At 41.3% G+C, this 18,941-nt stretch overlaps 1 protein-coding gene across 2 annotated transcripts in view; it reads right to left on the reverse strand.

Moving 5' to 3' along the window:
- Window positions 1-18,941, reverse strand: part of runx3 (RUNX family transcription factor 3) — a 128,290-nt gene that overhangs the window by 45,621 nt on the left and 63,728 nt on the right. Inside the window, exons 1-2 of one of the 2 annotated variants that reach the window (XM_074692687.1) lie at window positions 583-834; window positions 80-190 (exon numbers count right to left, since the gene is read on the reverse strand). The exons of the other annotated variant lie outside the window; for it this stretch is intronic. Coding sequence (XP_074548788.1) covers window positions 80-185 — 106 coding nt within the window. The 5' untranslated portion in view covers window positions 186-190; window positions 583-834. Of the gene's footprint in view, window positions 1-79; window positions 191-582; window positions 835-18,941 lie in introns of those variants that run through there. 2 annotated transcript variants of the gene reach the window in all.

An 18,941-nucleotide genomic window follows, 5' to 3' on the forward strand; every position in this document is an offset into this window, starting at 1 on the left:
CACTTTAGCAACAACTGCATGGAGGGTTGGATGGTTGGATGAAGTGGTATGGGGGTCGAATGAGCGGGCCGACACTCACCTCTGAGTATACTGCTGCTGAAATTGGAAAAGGAGTCAAAGATGCTGTTGGATGCCATGACAGGGAAGCCAGGAGGAAATGAAGCCACTGATGCTGAGAATGTCATACAACCTTGGAGAGAGCACAAGGAGAACTAAGTACACATCGTGTCAAGTGTCTCTGAGTAGTCTGAAAAGCACTTTACAACTCCTATCACTAACTTCCACTATAAGGTTAACTGCTTTTGTACAAGTGAGAAAGAGCAGAGGAAAGTTAGGAGAGCAGAGAGGACAAAACTCCTGGAGCTCAGAGCCTGTTTGCAACCAAGAATCTAGGGTTTGTGACCACCACAGGAATCCCAAGCCACAAGCCTGCAGAGAGAGCAGCAGCATGTGTCAGGAGCAGCACCAGGAGACGTTTGACAGAGAAATGCAGAGAAAAGTAGAAAGTAGACATTTAAAAAGACCCTATCTCAGCAGAGGCGAAAGGAGCATTTGTGTCACCAGGTGTCAGGGAGGACTCACCAGGGCTGGAGATGAAGGGGGGCCAAACCTTGCAGAGCCCGGGTGGTGGAAGCGGGGCCGGCGTGGAGGGCAGGGCTTGTGGTCCTCTGTCACGGAGTGAGCTGAGGGTCTGAGGTTAGCCAGCTAGCTTGATAGCGCGGTCTGTCTTTCTCTTTCTCTCCCACAATGGTGGTGGCCTGACTAGAATGTCAGTGCTAGTAAAAGGCTAAAAGCTACAGTCTATCTGCATCCTCCTCGCCATCCTCCACTCAGAGACACACACTCCTCACAGTGAGTGGTGGAGCACACGTCACATGTCACGTGAGGTCACTGGGCCTCTCCCTCCCACCCTCCTTCCTCTCCCTCCCTGCTTCTGCTATCCTCTTTTCTGCTTCTCTGATTTATTTTCTGTAGTTTTTACTTTCCATATATCTCCTTCTTTCATTCCTGTCTTCACTCTCCACTGGATGTCCAAGTTTTAGAAATAGTCTATTTTCAGTTAAGTTCAAACCAGGCAGCCGCCGTTGCCCACTGAGGTTAGCAAAGAGGACTGAAACCACGGGAGCAGAGCTGGAGAGGATTTAAAATGTACGAAGCCAAAAATGAAAGTAGAAAAGACACGGGTGAATCAGATGAAGACAAACAGAAAAGCGAGATAACTGTGGCTTTTGACACTGCTGGGTGACAGGAAGGCGTCAGTGTCGACTGCTGAGCAGCACTGAGCGCGCTGTTCTTGAATGTGTCTGTATGTCCTGTGCTAGTTTTATGTTTTTCTGAATCACAGCACATCTGTGTTTGTAAGAACCGGTGGTTTTGGGCCTGCTAAACCTCCACCCTCACTTACCACTTGATAGTATCATAATCTTAGCCTCATTAGAAGCAGCACTGCCAGTTCCTCAACTCTGCCCTTCGTCCTCTTCTCCTCCGTAGTCCTCTTCCCATACACCGTTTGTCTGGATATATGCTCTTGCTTTTATCCATTTGTTTTCTTATTTGGACACTTCTTTGAGTGTGTTTCATGGTAACTCCTTGTAACTCCTCTTAGAGATAATGAAACTCCAAGTCCAAAAAAGAAATGTAGTGTTTGTGTACTGGTACTACCTTGTTAGTTCCAACTTTAGGTTTAGCAGTTAAAAACCACTGTATTTAGAATTATTTTTGTTTTTGTATTGTTATTTTTGTTTGTGTTCTGAGCATTTATTAAATTTTTAAGACCAAGCTTTTGTCTGGTGTGCATTTTCTATTTCCTTGCTATTTTGGATAAGTAAGACCTAATAAGTATGATAACTAAACTTGGTCTTTGTACAGGAAGTTTGATTATTTGTGTTAGAAGTCCTCTATTAGTTGCTTGTTTGTAGAGTTATTGCACTTAAATTGATTGATTTTTTTCACTAAAATGGGTGTAATGTTTTAATTTCACCAAAAGATGATGTGGGCAGTGTCCCTACATGTGGCAAAGAGGTCAAAGATTTAAAAAGAAAAGTAATGTTCGCATGTGTGGACATACGTTGGGTCTTAAAAGGTTAAGAAAATAAGATAATAATAAAAAAATAAAACAAAACAAAACAAAGCAGGAAGTTGTTACTTTGCCCAAGATTCATAAAGAAATTACCTGATGAACAGGATGATAATTGTGCAGTCAGGAAGAAAAGAAACCCACTGTTCTTTGTTGTTAGGTTTACCTCTGTGTGTGTGTGTGTGTGTGTGTGTGTGTGTGTGTGTGTGTGTGTGTGTGTGTGTGTGTGTGTGTGTGTGTGTGTGTGTGTGTGTGTGTGTGTGTGTATGCGTGTGTGTGTGTGTGTGTGTGTAAGAACATTAATAACTGATATTTTCACAGCCTGTAATGTGCACACTTCCTCTGCTTTCTCCTGTCCCTGTGTGACACACTGACCATGTCTGGCCATGGGACAACAGACCCAAACCACCGTCTGGTAACTCATGTGAACCACTGGCTTTGGAACCCTGTGTGCATGACAGTCTCTTTCTCAGTGTGTGTGTGTCATGTTGCTTTGTGTGTTTATGTACAGATGTTATCCCACCTTGTCCTCTGCTAATTGTTGAACAAAACTGCTGCACGGACCACAGCATGTTTATAAGTGTTCGTACAGTACCATATTCTGAGTGTGTGTGTGTGTGTGAGTGTGTGAGAAACAGAGAGAGAAAGTTCGCTGCTCTTCCTGGTAGCCCGCACTGCCCTGTAAATGAGCAGTTGCCATTGGGTTAGGCGGCAGTCGGGCCTAAATGACACAGCGCGTCGGCAAGTGTGGCCGAACACTGAGGCCACAGCCGCGGCCCCAGGGCTTTTATCAGTCCGTCCACACGGCCACTACAGGCCTCTGACTTAACCTCACACACAGCGAGGCTTCCTCTTCTCACACCTCTGCTGCTTCCCGACATGGTCTCTGCCCTAGCCTGCCAGCCCAGGGACAGATTACAGCTCTGTGTCTCACTGCTGAATGGTAGAGCTCTCACACTGGCCCACAGGGATAAACATCCATCTACAAGCCCAAGGAGATAATGGCCAAGCCGGGGGATGATTTGTATTTAAGATTGTGTAACTTTCAGCGGGAAAAACTGAATTTGTAGGCTCGTCTTTTTGGATTTTTGTCTAATATCATCTGTATTTGCTCTAAAAAAGGGAACCTCTAATGCACAGAGTACTGGTTTCCTATTCCAGATAGATAGTTTTAAATAATCATCAATGTATATAGTGATGTAGTGAATAACTCATGTTTTATTTTTCAGGTTTCTTTTTTTAGTGACACACATTTTCTGGTAACTGTTTTCCCCGAGGGCAGAGGGATTATTTTTGGTCATTTTTCACGTTGCATCCTGAGTTGAAGTAATGAAAAGAGTAAAGCATCCCACAGCATGGAGTAAGAAAAGTAATAGCCTTTGTTGTAGTCTAGTCTAGTACAAACTTGACAGAAAGAGTCGGAGTCACTGTTTTTCTTCTTCTTCTTCTTCTTTGTCTAGGTAAACATCTGCTTCATGTTTTGAAATATATCTCATGGCTTTGCACTGCCCATGACCATGAGGGGAAAATAGTCTGAAGATCATTGTGGCCATTCACTCAATTCTTTTTTCCCCTGCCCAGGCCTTGTTTATCAAGCCCCTGTATTTAAGCTTAATATAACTCCTGTTTTGCTGAGAAAACTGTGGTGGTTTAATCACTGTCAGTGGTCCTACGCCTCTCGGGTGTGGCTCGGGAGGCAAAAAAGACCCAGTGCGGTCGTGCGTCCAGCTGCAAAGGGGCTTATTTTGTGGTCTAAGAATTGTAGGCTTCCCCATATGTTCCCTATAAACATGGAATGCAGCGTGGGACTTGAGGAGGCTTTTATAATGAAGTGGCCGTCATTGCATCAAACACCATGGTCCTGCCTGCTTAGAATAAAGCCATGAGAGTCTATCTGCTAGGCCGCATTGACAGGTCTTAGTGTCTTACCAGCTGTGTTGTTCACGAACTGATGCTCCTGTATACTTCTATTGAGTATATCTATAACCTACTTTATTTCTAGGAAGTAAATGTAATTTTGGTAGCCACTGTGTATAGTGTTGTTAAAAAAAAGTTTTCTTCAATTTAAAGATGCTATGAGGAGGATCTGGTTTAATTGCACTCCCTCGCCACCTTGTGGCCTGGAGTCTCCGCACACTGTTGCCAATTACTTTTAGTGAGGCTTGTCTGTTTTTTTTTTTTGTTTTAAATAAATGGAGATCTGATCAAAATAAAATTTCTTTGTTCAAGACAACTTTTTACTGGATACAACAAAGCACTTAGCACTACGGTTTGAAACATGACATCAAGCAAACGTTCTAGCTGCCAGCTACATGTTAGCAACATCTGCAGCCTGGTGCTCTGACCTATCTGTAGGCTAACGTGACAACAAGTAAACACTGTCAGTTTGTAAATAGTTTAGTAGCTGTCTATATTTAGCACAGCTGGCAGTCCGGTGCTCTAAGACATGTCCGTAATGTGTAACGTCAGTAAATCCTGGTTAGCTATGTCCTGCCAGTCATCTACCAAGCAGAGCTAACGTAACCTCACTCTTCATTTTATTGATAGACCCTCAAGTTTGAACTGACCACTGTAGAATAACTGCTGACTGTGGGCTGGAATGAACATGATCACAAACAGTTTAGCCCCTGTGTTATAGAGTGATACAGCACGAGCTAAAGGCTAATCAGCTGTGTCCACCATCGCTACAAAATTAATCACAGAAATCATTTTCAGCACAGGAAAACACAGATCTCTGTGTTTTATCTCTTCTCACTGCTAAACTTCATCAGCCGGTGTAGTGTTGTCATAGAGACCTAGCCATGCCATAAATCAGTCCAGTCCTGGTCAACCCGAACTGGAAGCTAAAAAGTAGCGATTTAAAATAACCTGTAACCAGCAATAGTAGCGCTAATAATTTCATTTTAAAGTGTGGATTACAGTCAGGCATATATCTCGAAGTGAGACTTTTTCAAGATCACTTTCAAACTCCTCACAGACACTCCAATGTAAAAGCTTTATAAATGACTCATATTTTTGCAATTGCCTGAGCGTGCATATCAGAGTCCCTGAGTGACCTGTGGCAGGACTAAGACACAGGAGAGCAAGAAATAAAAGGAGAAAACTGAGGTAGCCTAGAGTCTGAAAATATGTACATAAAGTCTTCATAATTCCCCATATTGATAAAGATTAAGTTGATGTCCTTGCTCGTATGAAGAAGAAAAGCTTACTCATCTGCGGTGTTCTGTGCTGACACAGAAGTGACTTTTAATCTCTCTTTTCAGCATTCACTGCTATCCCTTTGTTATCAGGAAGACAACAACACTACATCAAGAGCCTTCTTGTTTTGCTGTGTTTCATTTCACAGGGCTTATCACAGTCTCTGCATTTGGTGAATGACTTGTCTTCACCAAAGTGGTAAATTTACACTCCTACTTGAGGTACACAGCAGCACCACATCACGGCAGAGAGCAGCTGGAGGGTGAAGTGCTTCAGCCTCACATAAAAGAACACGTAAACCCGAGACCTCAGTTACCCCAAATGCCCCAGCTCTTAACATACAGACTGCTTGGTCTCAGCCAGACCAGAATAGAGAAGACCAAAGTCTTGCCACAAACCCGACAGATCCCATGCACCACAGCGAGTCATCAGGATCTTGTGAGATAATACAGGTGGAATGTTGCAATGTCTTCTCTTTTTTTGTCTTTGCTTAATTTTTGTTACTGACAAGAAAAGCACAGCCTGCGTGGACAAAGGTTTTTGCTTTGCTAATTTGTAGTGACTATCTAGAGTGTAACTACCGCTGTGTTTTAATACCTGCATGCATGCGTTTGTGTCTATGTGTCTACAAAAACGTATTTCCTGTGGTGCAGACATGGGTTTTGGATGTGACAGACGAGTCTGCAAGCTTGCTAGTAAGAGCTGGGCAGGATGTTCCTCTGCAGCAGATGTAGCGAAGTTTACTCAAATAGTGCGATATGAAAGATAAATGTGACTTGTGTCTGTGTATGAGGTTGCCACAACAAGAAACAGTCCTGCAAGCATTCCCTGCGCTCTAAAAACACAACAATGAGACACGAGCTGCCTTGAATTGATTGTGATAAGATGTATTTTTGTGGTTTGCTCAAGTAATTACAAAAAGCCTGTCAAACAATTAAAGATTGAAGATATTTAAATTCTATTTCATGTACAGTGCATGTTTTTTTTTTGTCATTAAATGAACCATCTCTTAGTTTGTTTTTCTTTTTGTGTGAAATGTGCTATAGGAAGCAGGAAGTCACTTTGCAAAACAGATGAAAAAATAAAATATATATTATCTCTTACAGTTTTAGGCTTTAAAACACATGAGTCCCATCAATTTTAATATACACTGGTCAGAGTATTCTGAAAAAGGGTAAAAAGCAATTTATGTGAAATTAGCTGTTACTAACACAAGCTTATTACTGAAAAATAAAAACTTTTGATCATCATCAGATAGATGTGGTTGAAGAAAATGTTGAACTTCATCTTTGATTTAAATATTATTATGCAATAATATTTAAGTACTATTTCAAATATATTTACAGCGAGCTATAGTTAAACGCTGTTGTTTGAATTGTTTGTTTAGCAGCAAATGCATTTAAATGTTTGGCGCCCAGGCTCCAGACTCATCACTCCTTGTAGATAAGTTCACATAGCTACATTAAGGAGTGAAACATACAGAACACAATCCAATAATATGCAGCGACACAAATGTAGGGCATCACACGCATTGACAGGCGGAGGGGGAGATGGGAAATTTCCAGTTTAAATAGACCGCCAAATTGAGAGGCAGAGGATGCAATTGGAAAATGGCTACGATGATTGAGACGTGATATGTGCATTGTGGCACAGCTCAAGTTATCAGCCTGAACTAGCTCGCAGGCTTTGCCCTATTTTAGGTAACCTACTGAATACAGCTGATTCAACAACATTAGTTTAATGTTTTGTTTTCTTTCCTTACAGAATTGGTGTGAAAAGGTAATCCACACAAAGGTTACATTTTCATGAAAACTGCTGTATTACTAAATGTGCAGAGCCCTAGCTCATTGATTAACCCCGGCGACTGTTATCATCACATATGGTTTCATGGATCAGCTAAATAGATTATAACAGGATTCATTTGTGGCAGTTAATCCATGTCACTGACAGCGTTTTAAACAGTGTACGACTGCTTAGATTGAAAAAAAAAAAAAAAAAAAAAGATAAAAAGTCTGTTTTGTCTAAAGTTAGTGACTTTGTGTAACAGGCAGAACAAATACAACACTGCCTCAACTCTGCCTTCAATTTCCTTGTGTGTGAGTGTGTGTGTGTACCTGCAGCGATGACCTGCTTTCATGCTGCAGCCCACACATTTCAGTACTTTGGTGGGTTTTACTGACCTAGAATGAGGGAAGGGGGCTCAGGAAATCCTCTGCAACATTTAAAGGCTTTTTGTGACTGTGTGTGTGTCTACGAGTGTGTGTGTAGACAGAAAGCTGTAAGTGTCTGTGCCTGTAACAGAGTAAATGAAGGAGTATGTGCATAAGCTTTTTTGCAGTCTTTTGAAAGCCAGTATCATAACTGCACACTCAATTTTTCTTGTGGATGTCGTTCTCACTTTCTCTCTTTCCCCTCCCAAATGCTGCCTCTCTTTCATTTGTCTCTTTCTTTGACAAATAGGTGTAACGTCCATTAAGATGCTTTATGAGGTGATGGGGACACAAGGCACCCTCAACAGCGTCTAACATTGTTTCAGACACACACACAAGCACACTCTCAAGCTGCCTTCAAGTTCTTCCTCTTTGCTCTTCAATATTGGAGCTCATTGCTCTTTGTCATCTGTTGAAACGCATGCCTGCATCGTCCTTTGTGTGTGTGTGTGTGTGTGTGTGTGTGTGTGTGTGTGTGTGTGTGTGTGTGTGTGTGTGTGTGTGTGTGTGTGTGTGTGTGTGTGTGTGTGTGTGTGTGTGTGTGTGCAGAGAGTTTGCTACAAGTAAAGGCCACTCTGGAGGGCCTCAGCCCCCAGCTTCTAATGCATCCCAGGCATCTAGGATGGGCTGAGAGGCAAGATGACTGTAACAGAGCTGAAGGGTGCGCCCCAGCAGGTTAGGTACTCTGCCAACACTTGTTTTATTCAGCCACTCACAGAGCTTTACCCTGTCCACAAATACAGTCTGTACAAAACCTCTGATGTAAGGTGAAAGTTAAAATAACCTTCAGTTAATTAATGTCTGTAAAACACATCATATCATATGTGATTTGCATATGTGCAGTGGAGGGCTGCCAGGCTGTGTGGAATTTATATGTTAATATATTTCTCTATGTATGCCCTAAATAAAAAGGTTGGATAATTTTTTTTTGGTTCATTTTTTTTTTGTTTTTGTTGTTTTTCTTTTTTTTGTTTTTGTTTTTTTTTTTTTGGGGGGGACAATTACAGTTTTAACTATTTATTTCTGTTTGTGATTGTGATTTTTTTGTTGTTTTTCCCCCAATTTTGACCTTTTTAACAAATACCACTTCAGCCCCTTTAAGTGGGACATGTTTCTTTTAACCACCTCCCCACCCCACCCCCCACCCCCAATAAACAATGTTTGCCCATTTGCCTTGTAAGAGCCCAATATGTAAAAAAAAATGATCTGAAATGTACTAAAAAATATATTTTATAAAACCCAACATGCAATAAATGGTTGATCCTGTAACAAAAATGCAGAGCCTAAAATGTTATTTAAAATAATTGTAATGGAAACCTGAATTTACAAAAAGTTATTGCTGAGCATCTTGTAACATTTTGGGTCAGTTTTTACATTTTGGGTTTCATTTCATTTTTTATAATTACATTTTGGGTCGTTGTTACATTTTGGGCTCTAACATTTCTTGTTGAAGTCAGTACTTGAATCTGAGCTGTGATGTAACATGCTGCAATCAGCTGTCCTGACATTTAATTTTGACTTTAAACAAGTATCTTCTGTTCAGACCTATAAAGGTTGGATGTATAAAGATTTTAATATTTTAAAACTGTACGACTAGTATGACTAAAAATGAAATATTTAAATATTTTAGTTTATATTGAAAGTATTAAAAGTGTAATTAAAATAATTTTCATCATTCATCAGTTCCCATGTTTGAGCACCTCACTCAAAAAGTCTGGCTACGACCCTGCTGTTGTTAAGTTTGAAAAGCAATGGTGCAAATCTGCAGTAAAATTACTCAAAGGAAAGTTGGCCATCCTACTACTATGCTTTACCATAAGTTACACTTTCTTCTGACATTACCTGCAAGAACCAACATGCAGCATCACTTGCACAGACATCACTGATAATATAAATGCACAATGTATGAGAATCTTTAGTGTCAACCTACCAAAAGAGGATGGTAGGAGACACACACAATTCATCTGGGATTAAAAAGTTTGTACCATATTAACGCCTCACTGCTCCACGACAAAATGAAATGAGAAGTGGTCTTATGGTTTTAACTCCTTGAGCTGTCAGTGTAAACTGCTCACAGTGATAAGGAAAAATAAAATGATGTAGTAAATGAGAAGTGGTGGTGTGGTTTTAACACCTGAAGCGCTCAGTGTAATCTGCCCAGAGTGATAACGAAAAGAACAATGATGCAGGAGTTTCACAGACAGATTTGAAATTTCGTGCTCTGAAACCGATCAAACTTTTATAGAGGAGAAAACAGCACAGAGACAATTTAAAGCTTGTTTGTGAGCTAGTTTGTGCGTTAGATGTTTGTGTGTTTTGAGAAAACGTTTCTACTGTACCTCCTGAATTATTAATTTCAAAGATGAGTTTGTGTGGTGTTACAATGTTGAGGTTTCACTTTGCAGACTAGAGGGGAGAAGACTGTCGCTGTGTGCGTAGGTGTTTCACAAAGAGCAGAGTTTTTCTCTTTTTTTAGAAAAAGGGTAAAAAGAAACTCCACATAACTATTCTATAAATGTGAGTGTTTGGTAAATCTGGTAAATGCAAGACACAGAATATGTTACCATGGGAGTGCACAATTTTCTGACAAGTCATCCACTATTTGTCAGAGTATGATAATTATTAAATTTTGTGATACAATCTTTAATTATAGCTTAAAATTGGAAATGTAAAGAAAAAGGGAAAGTAGAGTTATAGCTGTGTCTTTGTTTAACAGAAGAGTCACACTGTGTCAGGAGAATTTCACAGTTCAGGCGAAATGATTCTTGTAATGTTGATTCCCACGCTCACTGCCGTAAATAGGTCTGGTGGGTTTATCTGTGACACATATGCACACACACATTTATACAAACACACATATACGTATGCATGCATACACAAAGTCATCCATGCACCGCTTCACTTTTATATAGTATATGTTAAGGCTTCGAAAAAAGCACATGCCTTTGCATCCTCTTCCTTGGAAGCCTTGAGAAAGCCAAATTGTGCATCTTTCAGCGCTTGTGTGTGTTTGTGTATCTGTGTGTGTGTGTCTGCTGTCTGTCTGAGAGCGGGTGTATTGCCAGGTGCTTGCTGGGGCTTTGTGGTTGTGGTTGGTGGCTTGCTTGCTGTGCAGACAACCGAGAAGGAACTGTCTGTTTTACCCTGTATAATATCTGCTAGCTCTGTGAGTGTTTGTGTGAAAATATAGCGTAAATATAAATGTCATTCTACATCGCTGATACAGTGACAAGCCTTTCCCAAATAGACAAGAACTTTTTTTTTTCTTTGTACAGTAAACATAAGGGTATATGTGTACATTGCAATGTGTAGTCTAACTGTTTTTGATGTTTTATGTATATATATATATATTTATTTATTTTCATGCAGCAGTGGTGGTCTGTGAAAAGTGCATCAGCACATGCTGCAAACAAAAAAAATAGAAACATCGCATTGCATGTTCTGTGCTCTGTCTACATCTGAGCTGTGCTTCTCCTTTTTATTCCCAAATGTAACTTTACTGTGTAAACACACCAGCAGGTAACTTTACAGACAGCAGGAAACAGATCACGGGATAAGTCTGCATTTGCCTCACCAAACCAGCCCCGTCCCAACCCACATGAAGAGCTTAGTGCGGGCTCACTACAAAGGAAACAATGGTTAGAGTGGAAGCGCAGAGCACTTTGCCTCATTGCAGCCTTGGCTCAGGACCTGTGGAGCTGCAGCGTCTAATGATGCCCCAAAGTGAATGTGATTGTGGCCTATAGGCCTAAGAGCATCAGCATAGGTCTGTGGGAATGACAAGACTGCAGTATGGTTGAGCTTGGCTAACCAAGACTTAAACATTGTGCAAACAGCTACTTTAAATATGTGGTTAAATCGTAGATAGTATTCTGATTGTGACAACATCATCATGATTCATGAACCACTTTGAGTCACATGTGTGGCTGAGTTTAGACTCTTTTTGTCTCATAGGAAACCTACACTGTCTACTAATGAGTGTTGCACTAAAACAAAGGATAACATTAAGTGACATCTTGTCCCAATCTTCAATAGGCATTTTTTTATGTGTGACACAAACTTCAGTGTTTGTATTTTCATCACCACTTTCTAAAGCAACACGTCGGCGTCTATGCAGAGAAAGACGAGTGACGAGGCTGAGTTTGCCACAGAACAGGACATGTATTGCCACATTCTCACGGTGTTGGTTAGCCAGATCTCTTTACCAAGAACTCCTGGCTAGCTTCTGCTAAGTTGACTCATATCGGCACAGCTAAAGGCTTCGGCTTCACCCTCACAAAAACCACTGCGTTGTATGAGTCACAGAGTTGAGGTGCTCAAACCTGCACACATACATTTTGAACACACAGATTTAGCAATTTCCAAAATCTTGATTTGACTTTCTGTGGTGGTTGATGGGCTTAATGGAAAAAAAAAAAATATTCCTTTAACATTATACCTCACCTTTGAAATGGAAAAATACACAAAACATCACCAGTCAGTAATAATTCCCAATAAACAAAACTTTAACTGCTTTCCTGAAAACGAGCTCACACCCACACTTAATTTTCCATTACGATATCAGACCATTGTACGTTAACTGATATTTCAATGAGCTGTCATCATCATGAATCGTGTGTGATTGGGAATGACTCGTCCTGTTAAATCACCAGCAGTTGTTTCACAGGTGAAACCAGTGTGGGAAAAACAGGGGGTCTGAACCCCTCTGAAAGGCTCAACTGCAAGATTTTTTGAGGTCTTGAGAAGTATTTTGCCGTACATCAGTCGGCTGGGTTCATACATTTGCAAATGCATGCGTGTACTTGAGCGCAAAAAGGAAGCACAACTCTTTAGTTGCAGAGTTCCGTGGTTCTGTAGCTGTGTGCATGGTCACGCATTTGTGGTTGTTCTGTGTTCTCCATTCTGCCTTAGTGCATACGTGGGGGCAAACACACTCTGTATAGTGGACAGAGGGTCGGAAAAAATAATGTCACAACCACGGCAACTCCTCTCCTCCCTGTGATGGCAGCACTAATTAAGGTGAACCCCCTAATTCTGGCTGGACACTGGGTGAAACCATAGCATTTAGCTTACTATATTACTATAGCAAATACTGAAAACTTTTTTTGTGCTGGATGGCTAATAAACTGTTCATATGTCCTGGTTGTTACAACATGAAATCGATTCTAAAAACAATTGTTTATTCATTATTTGAGATGTGACTCCTCCTCAAAATAATCCATGAAAAAATAAAAGAAAACACAGGATTGACTGTCCAAGGTTCACACAAACTGAAACTTTTGTATTGTGTTGAAATGATTTTTCTGAAACCAAGAATCTAACAGTGTGTCAACTGCTGATCTGCTTTTGTTTAAGGCAGAGTGTAGTCTTTTTTATTTTGTTATTGTTTTTTTTCTAAGTAGCTGAGTGAAATCAGAGACGGGTTGGCATGAGGAAGACTTGCTTTGGCACAGCTCAGGCCGCAGACGGGTTCCGGTATGAGTTTACATTATAGTTTGCCTCTCTGTGGCTTGACGAGTCTGTGCTCTGAGAAAGATATAACCATGCGACAGACATGCTATGCACTTTCCCACAGCCACTGAGCAGCTCAGGCTGCTCAGATGGTTGCTTGACACTTGCAGTTGGCTATCCACTTAGCATTCACATATTTGGGCAACTATATTTATTTCTTACTCACAAAACAGCACTTTATTCATTTTAAATTTATTTGCCTTACTATTCAAATTTGTCAGGCTTTACCATACAAGATCCTATTCTATTCCCAATTCAAGCAGGTTTCTTCTTCTACTGAGAGCTATAATCTTTGATGGCTGATGTGATAAAAGAAAAGGTCTTGATCTGTATTGTTTGCTTTGTCAAAACCAGCATTAAAAAGCCTGGAGATGAGGGGCAGATATGAATCACCAAATCAAAAACAAGTGGTTGCCAGAAGATCACACTTGTTTAGATGATGTTTCCATTGTGCTAATGAAGTTATTTTTATTTGCACAAGGTGACAGTTTGCACCAAGGGTGAAATCACAAAGACATGCATCATTGCAGTGGGGGTCATTGTATAAATACAAATTGTAGAATGGAGGTTTAACTACCATTTTTTTTTTTTTAATTTGAACCCTAAATTTTTAATTATTTGAATACTGACTGAGATTTGGAACTCTCAGTTTGGTCAGAAAAGCTGAGGACAATGAATCATCATCATTGCACATCCCTCTATCACACTGTATCACATTGTTGAGCACAACCTGTGTGTTGGGGACTTGAAAGAGGGGAGACTTCCACCACTGCTCACAGACGGTGTGTGATGTCTGCACGTCTCCCCAGCCTTCCCTAAATCAAGAAGGCAGAAGTGAGAAACGGTTGAGAAGTACGACCAGTGTCTTCCTGTTATGTGTGCGTGAAACCCCAGACGGCTGTCTAAGTTGCTCGCACGCAAACGCCAGTCCGGGAGCCATGGCAACGGCAGGTCCTCACATGCAGAAGGCGGAAGTGAGTCAGTGTGCTGAGGAAGTTATCGGTTTTTTGATGGCCATCACCATGGTTTCATGAGAAAGACTATGACTGGGCCCTGGCGCTGTGAAGACAGATCAGCCGGCGTGGGAATGTAGTCTTTGTGATGATGACAGTGGTGACACCTATGACCAGAGCACATGTCTGTTACACTGATGTACATGAACTTGTGCATTAAAAGGAATCAGCAAATACAAAAAGTGGAGCATTTCAGATTACGCTGCAGATTTTGAGACAAAGTAATAAATAAATAAATAAATAAAATAAAAAATAAGGTGAAACTTGCTTTAGTAGCACTGCCTGTGACCAGCATGAACACATTGTCAGAGCCAGTTAGAAGCATTGTGCACATGAGTCCGACATCCTCTGACATTTAGCTTCAGCCTTCTCTTACGTGAGGAGAGCCAGCCGCAAGCTTAGTCCGTCTGCTGTCATGGAAACAGTGGCCAGGTCTCACCTGGTTTCAGCAAACCACAGCAACCTCACCCTGTCTTTAAAGTTCCCTCTAGTTTTGTGTGTGTTTAAGGCTGGAAGTGTGACTTTTCCACCAGAAGTCCTCATTTGAAAAATTCACCAGAAATCCTTTTTATTTATTTATTTAATTTTACATTCTTTAATAAAAAAAAAAAATCCTGCAACAGTGGGGTTCATGTGATGACATAGATTTGATAACCCAACTATCGTTCAGATCTTCATTCGAGTCAGAGTCAGCTTCTGTTTGATCATGTTGACTGACAAAAAATTATCACCCTTCAACATCAGGTTAACATGCACAAAGCACCTGTAACTCTTTGTGGTTGTCTGACTTGCTTGCAGATGTCTCTCGTGAGAATATTTTGCAACACAGATGAAATTTTATCTTCACTGCTCAATTCCTTATCTGTCTTCTGCAAAGACACTTTTTTTCTGTTTCATGTTCTATCCATTTTGCTTGGTTTGATTAAATCCTGTAATATATCCCTAATACAACATGTTTCTTCTCATTTTGTATAAAAACACTTAGCTTTAGATATCATTGTACTTTGTTCTCACCTTCCCCTTAAAATAAATGTGTTGCTTTAATGAAATAAAGCAGTCTTATAAAGTAATACATTTTGCCATCTGTATGTAATCCATGTTTTATTTTTTACACTATTCTCTCAAACTGCTCTGCTTCTTTTCACTCAGGATGGTTTTATTACACTGATATAATCTGATGTTTTCAGAGTAATATAAATGTAATATTCCCCTTTTTTTACTTCCTCTTTCTCTGGCACATTTTGCAAGGATTGCAAGAGTTTTGAAGAATTTTAGTAAATTAGAAAAAAAAAAAAAAGGATGCACACATCACTGTTTTAGTCAAACATGTATTATATTAACATGCGACTCTGCAAACTGCTTCAGAGACATCTTACAGCAGCAATGTGTGGCTGTGCATGTGGCTGTTTTCTACCATATCCCATAGCCACACCTGCCACAGTCTTGCTCAGCTTGGCCTCAAGCATCCTGTGAGTTGAGACTAGGTTGACCAAACATGCCACCTGACTCTTGAGGGAAGAGATTCCCCTCAGTCAGAACTCCCCGTTACCCCCCAGGCCTCAGCTCGTCCCACAACCTATGGGGGAGTCAGCCTGAGGTAAACGGGGGAGAAACCAACCTTGACTCTGACTCAGTTCTGTGACCAGACATCCTGGGCTTTAGCCAAAGTGGGAAAAAACTAGAAACGTATCACTTGGAAGCAAACACTTGATATAAACTGCAGTCTGAGGTAGGAGGGAGAAGTTTATGGGCTGTTAAATGCCAGAGTCACCACAGGTGGGTGCTAGTCCGGCAACCCCATAAAAGCTGAGCATAATGGGGGTCGTGCTGAAGTGTTCTGTGACTTAACTACAACGCAGGAGGCGACGGCCATAGCATACAGAATGACACAGTACACCTGCTCAACTTTCTGCTGCAAGCTGACACACTTATAAATGTCATGTGGTTTAGACTGAGAAGGGGACAGGCTGCAGGGGTCGTGTGGAAAGTCCCCCGCTGTTGAAGGTTGCTCCAGAACGACACTCTTTCAAAGAGGGAAAAGCAGAGATTGCTGGCCCAACTTTGTAATTCTTTGACCTTTGGAGCTTAGAATTCCCTTGTATTAGTGTTCTTTTTGTGCAAACACATTTAGTTTCAGGTGAAAACGCTCAAAAATGTGACGTTTGAGAGGTTTCTCACAGAATTCAAAACAATTTTAAAGTTTGAATCTGCAAGTTACATTTACATTTGACTGAAGTCGCTGGAGTTTAATTCAGTTTATGAATGTCCCATGCACAGTGGGGTTGAATATTTTCTACTTCTGTGATTATGTGGTAAGGAACGCAGGCCCTTTTGAGGTCCATTATGATGTTCAGTAAAAGGCCGCTCCTGTGCGGCTTGGTTTTAAGGCTCTGGTTAAAAACACAAAACCAAGCCAGGCTTTTAGTGTTGCAGTGGAGGAAAACCACCACTCTGTGACAATGAATATTTTACCTTACTACCGGCAGTCCAGCAGCATTTAGTGACCACAGGCAGTGTTAAGTGTTCCTGACCAGAGGCGAAGAGGGCACTTAACAAATGATAATGCCCACTATCTGTCAGTGTTCTGGGCTGCCACTGCTGCCTGAGAGCTCCATGGTATCAGGAGCCAGACCACTCCAGGGCCACCACTGACCGTCCAACTAACCACACACTCCACAGCCTTCAGCACACACACCTCTACTTCCTGGTGGGAAGAAGGACTCTGTTCATCAGTCAAATGACAGCTGCTGTTCTTGTGGCCGGCTCACCTTGTGACCCCGGCCATCAGTAAAAAAAATGACACCAGGCTGACCTCTTTAAGAGGTTTCTGAAACAACAACAGAGAGCAATCATCGCATTGAGGTAAACTGTGATAGATTTTAGTCAAGTGTTTTATTTGAATAGGAAAAGCCTACTCTTGCAGCAAAAATGATCAGAGCAAACAAACCATGGGCTACACACTGTGAGCCAGTGTGATACTGGACACAAACTGGACAGCAAGTGATGACTTGATTGAATTTGCTACCTAGAGGGACCTGGAATGTGAGCTAATTGCTGACTGGCAGAGTGCTTAATGCCCTGGGTCCACTTTGATGGTTTCACATGACATGATAACAGTCAGAGACCTCTGGGAGTTTGGGATTGAGGTGCACTGGATGTGAAATGGTTCTTGCGTGTTGGTTGGTTCAGGAGTCAGAGGAAAAACTTTCCTTCAGCTGAACATCACTTCTTTCTGAATATGTCTTTTTAGTTTGAACTTGTTGCTAGAAATGGGAAAAAACAGCAGCCAACATCCATGGGATCTTTTCATGACACCTGAAAACGTGTCAGTTTTGTGTGAATTAAGACCTAATTTGGAAAAGAAGGACAGCAGCTACCCACACTATCACTCCTATGATGCTTCAGCTAAAAAGCAGCCAAAGAAACAACTGCAAGCAGGGAAGGAGGAAAGGGGAACGCAGCCAGTGGTGCCTCTGTGTGGTCCTCCTTAAGAGCGTGATCTGTTTAACTTTTGCCATAGTGATTTTAAGTGTTACAAGTGCATTAGTACAGTGGGTCATGCCTTTGCTTGGCTAACCCCTGACCTCCAGCGTCGGTAGCAACTCCAGGCGGTAGAATGAGCTCATATTAAGGGGTTAGGCCCCACTGTTTGGAGAGGGAGTCGCCCCAGGGAAGAGCAGGGGGAGCTGCAGAGGAGATGGCTGGGCAGTGGCCTGTAATAAACTCCTCATGGATCTTTAATGGCTCCCTCTAGTAAGTGTCAGTGTTCACACAAGCGGGACGCTGAATTATTCAACGGGCTAAAACTGTGATCACACACAGACATGTTCATGGATATGCAGCCTTCTGTACACACAACATCACATCTGCACACAAGCACACAGACAGATGAGCCCAGCACACATTTATACAGTGATTACTTAATAAAATGCACGATCTATTATCCTTTAGAAATGACGACATACATTAAAGTGATTACATGCTACCACATAGAAAACTTTTTGGAGACTGAGTTTTGCAACTGCAAGTTACCATTACACATGGTGGGCGGTGTTTTTAAATGTTTAGTGACTATATCTTGCTACTTGTACTTATAAAGTCAAATAACTATCTACCTTCTTTTCCTTAATACCTGATTTGTCAGCATTGACATCCCAAATTATGATTGAGAGCTAAAATCTACTATCCCCATGTCTGTCAGCTTTTTGTTTCTTCATCAGTGCACTCTTTATCACAGCTCAATGTTTTACTCAGCAGGCTGTGAACATCATATTACCTCACAATGCTGTGACTCACCAGTGTCTGTGTGTCTGTCTGTCTGTCTGTGTGTCTGTCTGTGTGTTCAAAGTGACCATGCCACCTAGTGGTACTGTAAAGACCATTGTTTTTTGGCATTTGGTACTTTTTCACTGGCTCTTAAGTCAAACTGTAGAACAGATAAACACAGATAAAGAAAAGCCTCTGACATGCTGCAGAGTCGAGTTAGAGCCAAAGTGACTGAAGTGTACAGCTTGAGTGATCTAGGCTACGACAACCTGTGTTTCCTTCCTTTCTCTGAACCTTTTTGCGAGGTGAAAGCATGTTTTGGTTTGTGTCACACTTTTGTGCATGCCTTGGTTGCACCAGTGCAAGACCTGTGGAGATGTTCTATTGGCTTCAGTGCTAACGATGCAATGGATATGAATTAAATGGACTTGTATTAACTTGTACCTATATTGTGCTTGTCTAGTCTCTCTGTCCCTTCCTTTAAAACTGCTTTTACACTCGAATCACATTCACCCTTCAACATTCACACACTGACAGTAGAAACTGACACAGTATGGGACCATCAGTATTAGCTTATCTCATACACACACATTCACACACTGCTAGGGATGGGTTCTAAGTTACATACTTTTATAGGTACCTCCGTCACAGGTGCCGCCATTGAAG

The sequence above is a fragment of the Halichoeres trimaculatus genome, unplaced genomic scaffold, assembly GCF_033239565.1.
Source record: "Halichoeres trimaculatus isolate MK-OKI-2021-1 unplaced genomic scaffold, fHalTri1.1 fHalTri1_scaffold_17, whole genome shotgun sequence".
In the NCBI taxonomy this organism is placed as follows: Eukaryota; Metazoa; Chordata; class Actinopteri; order Labriformes; family Labridae; genus Halichoeres; species Halichoeres trimaculatus.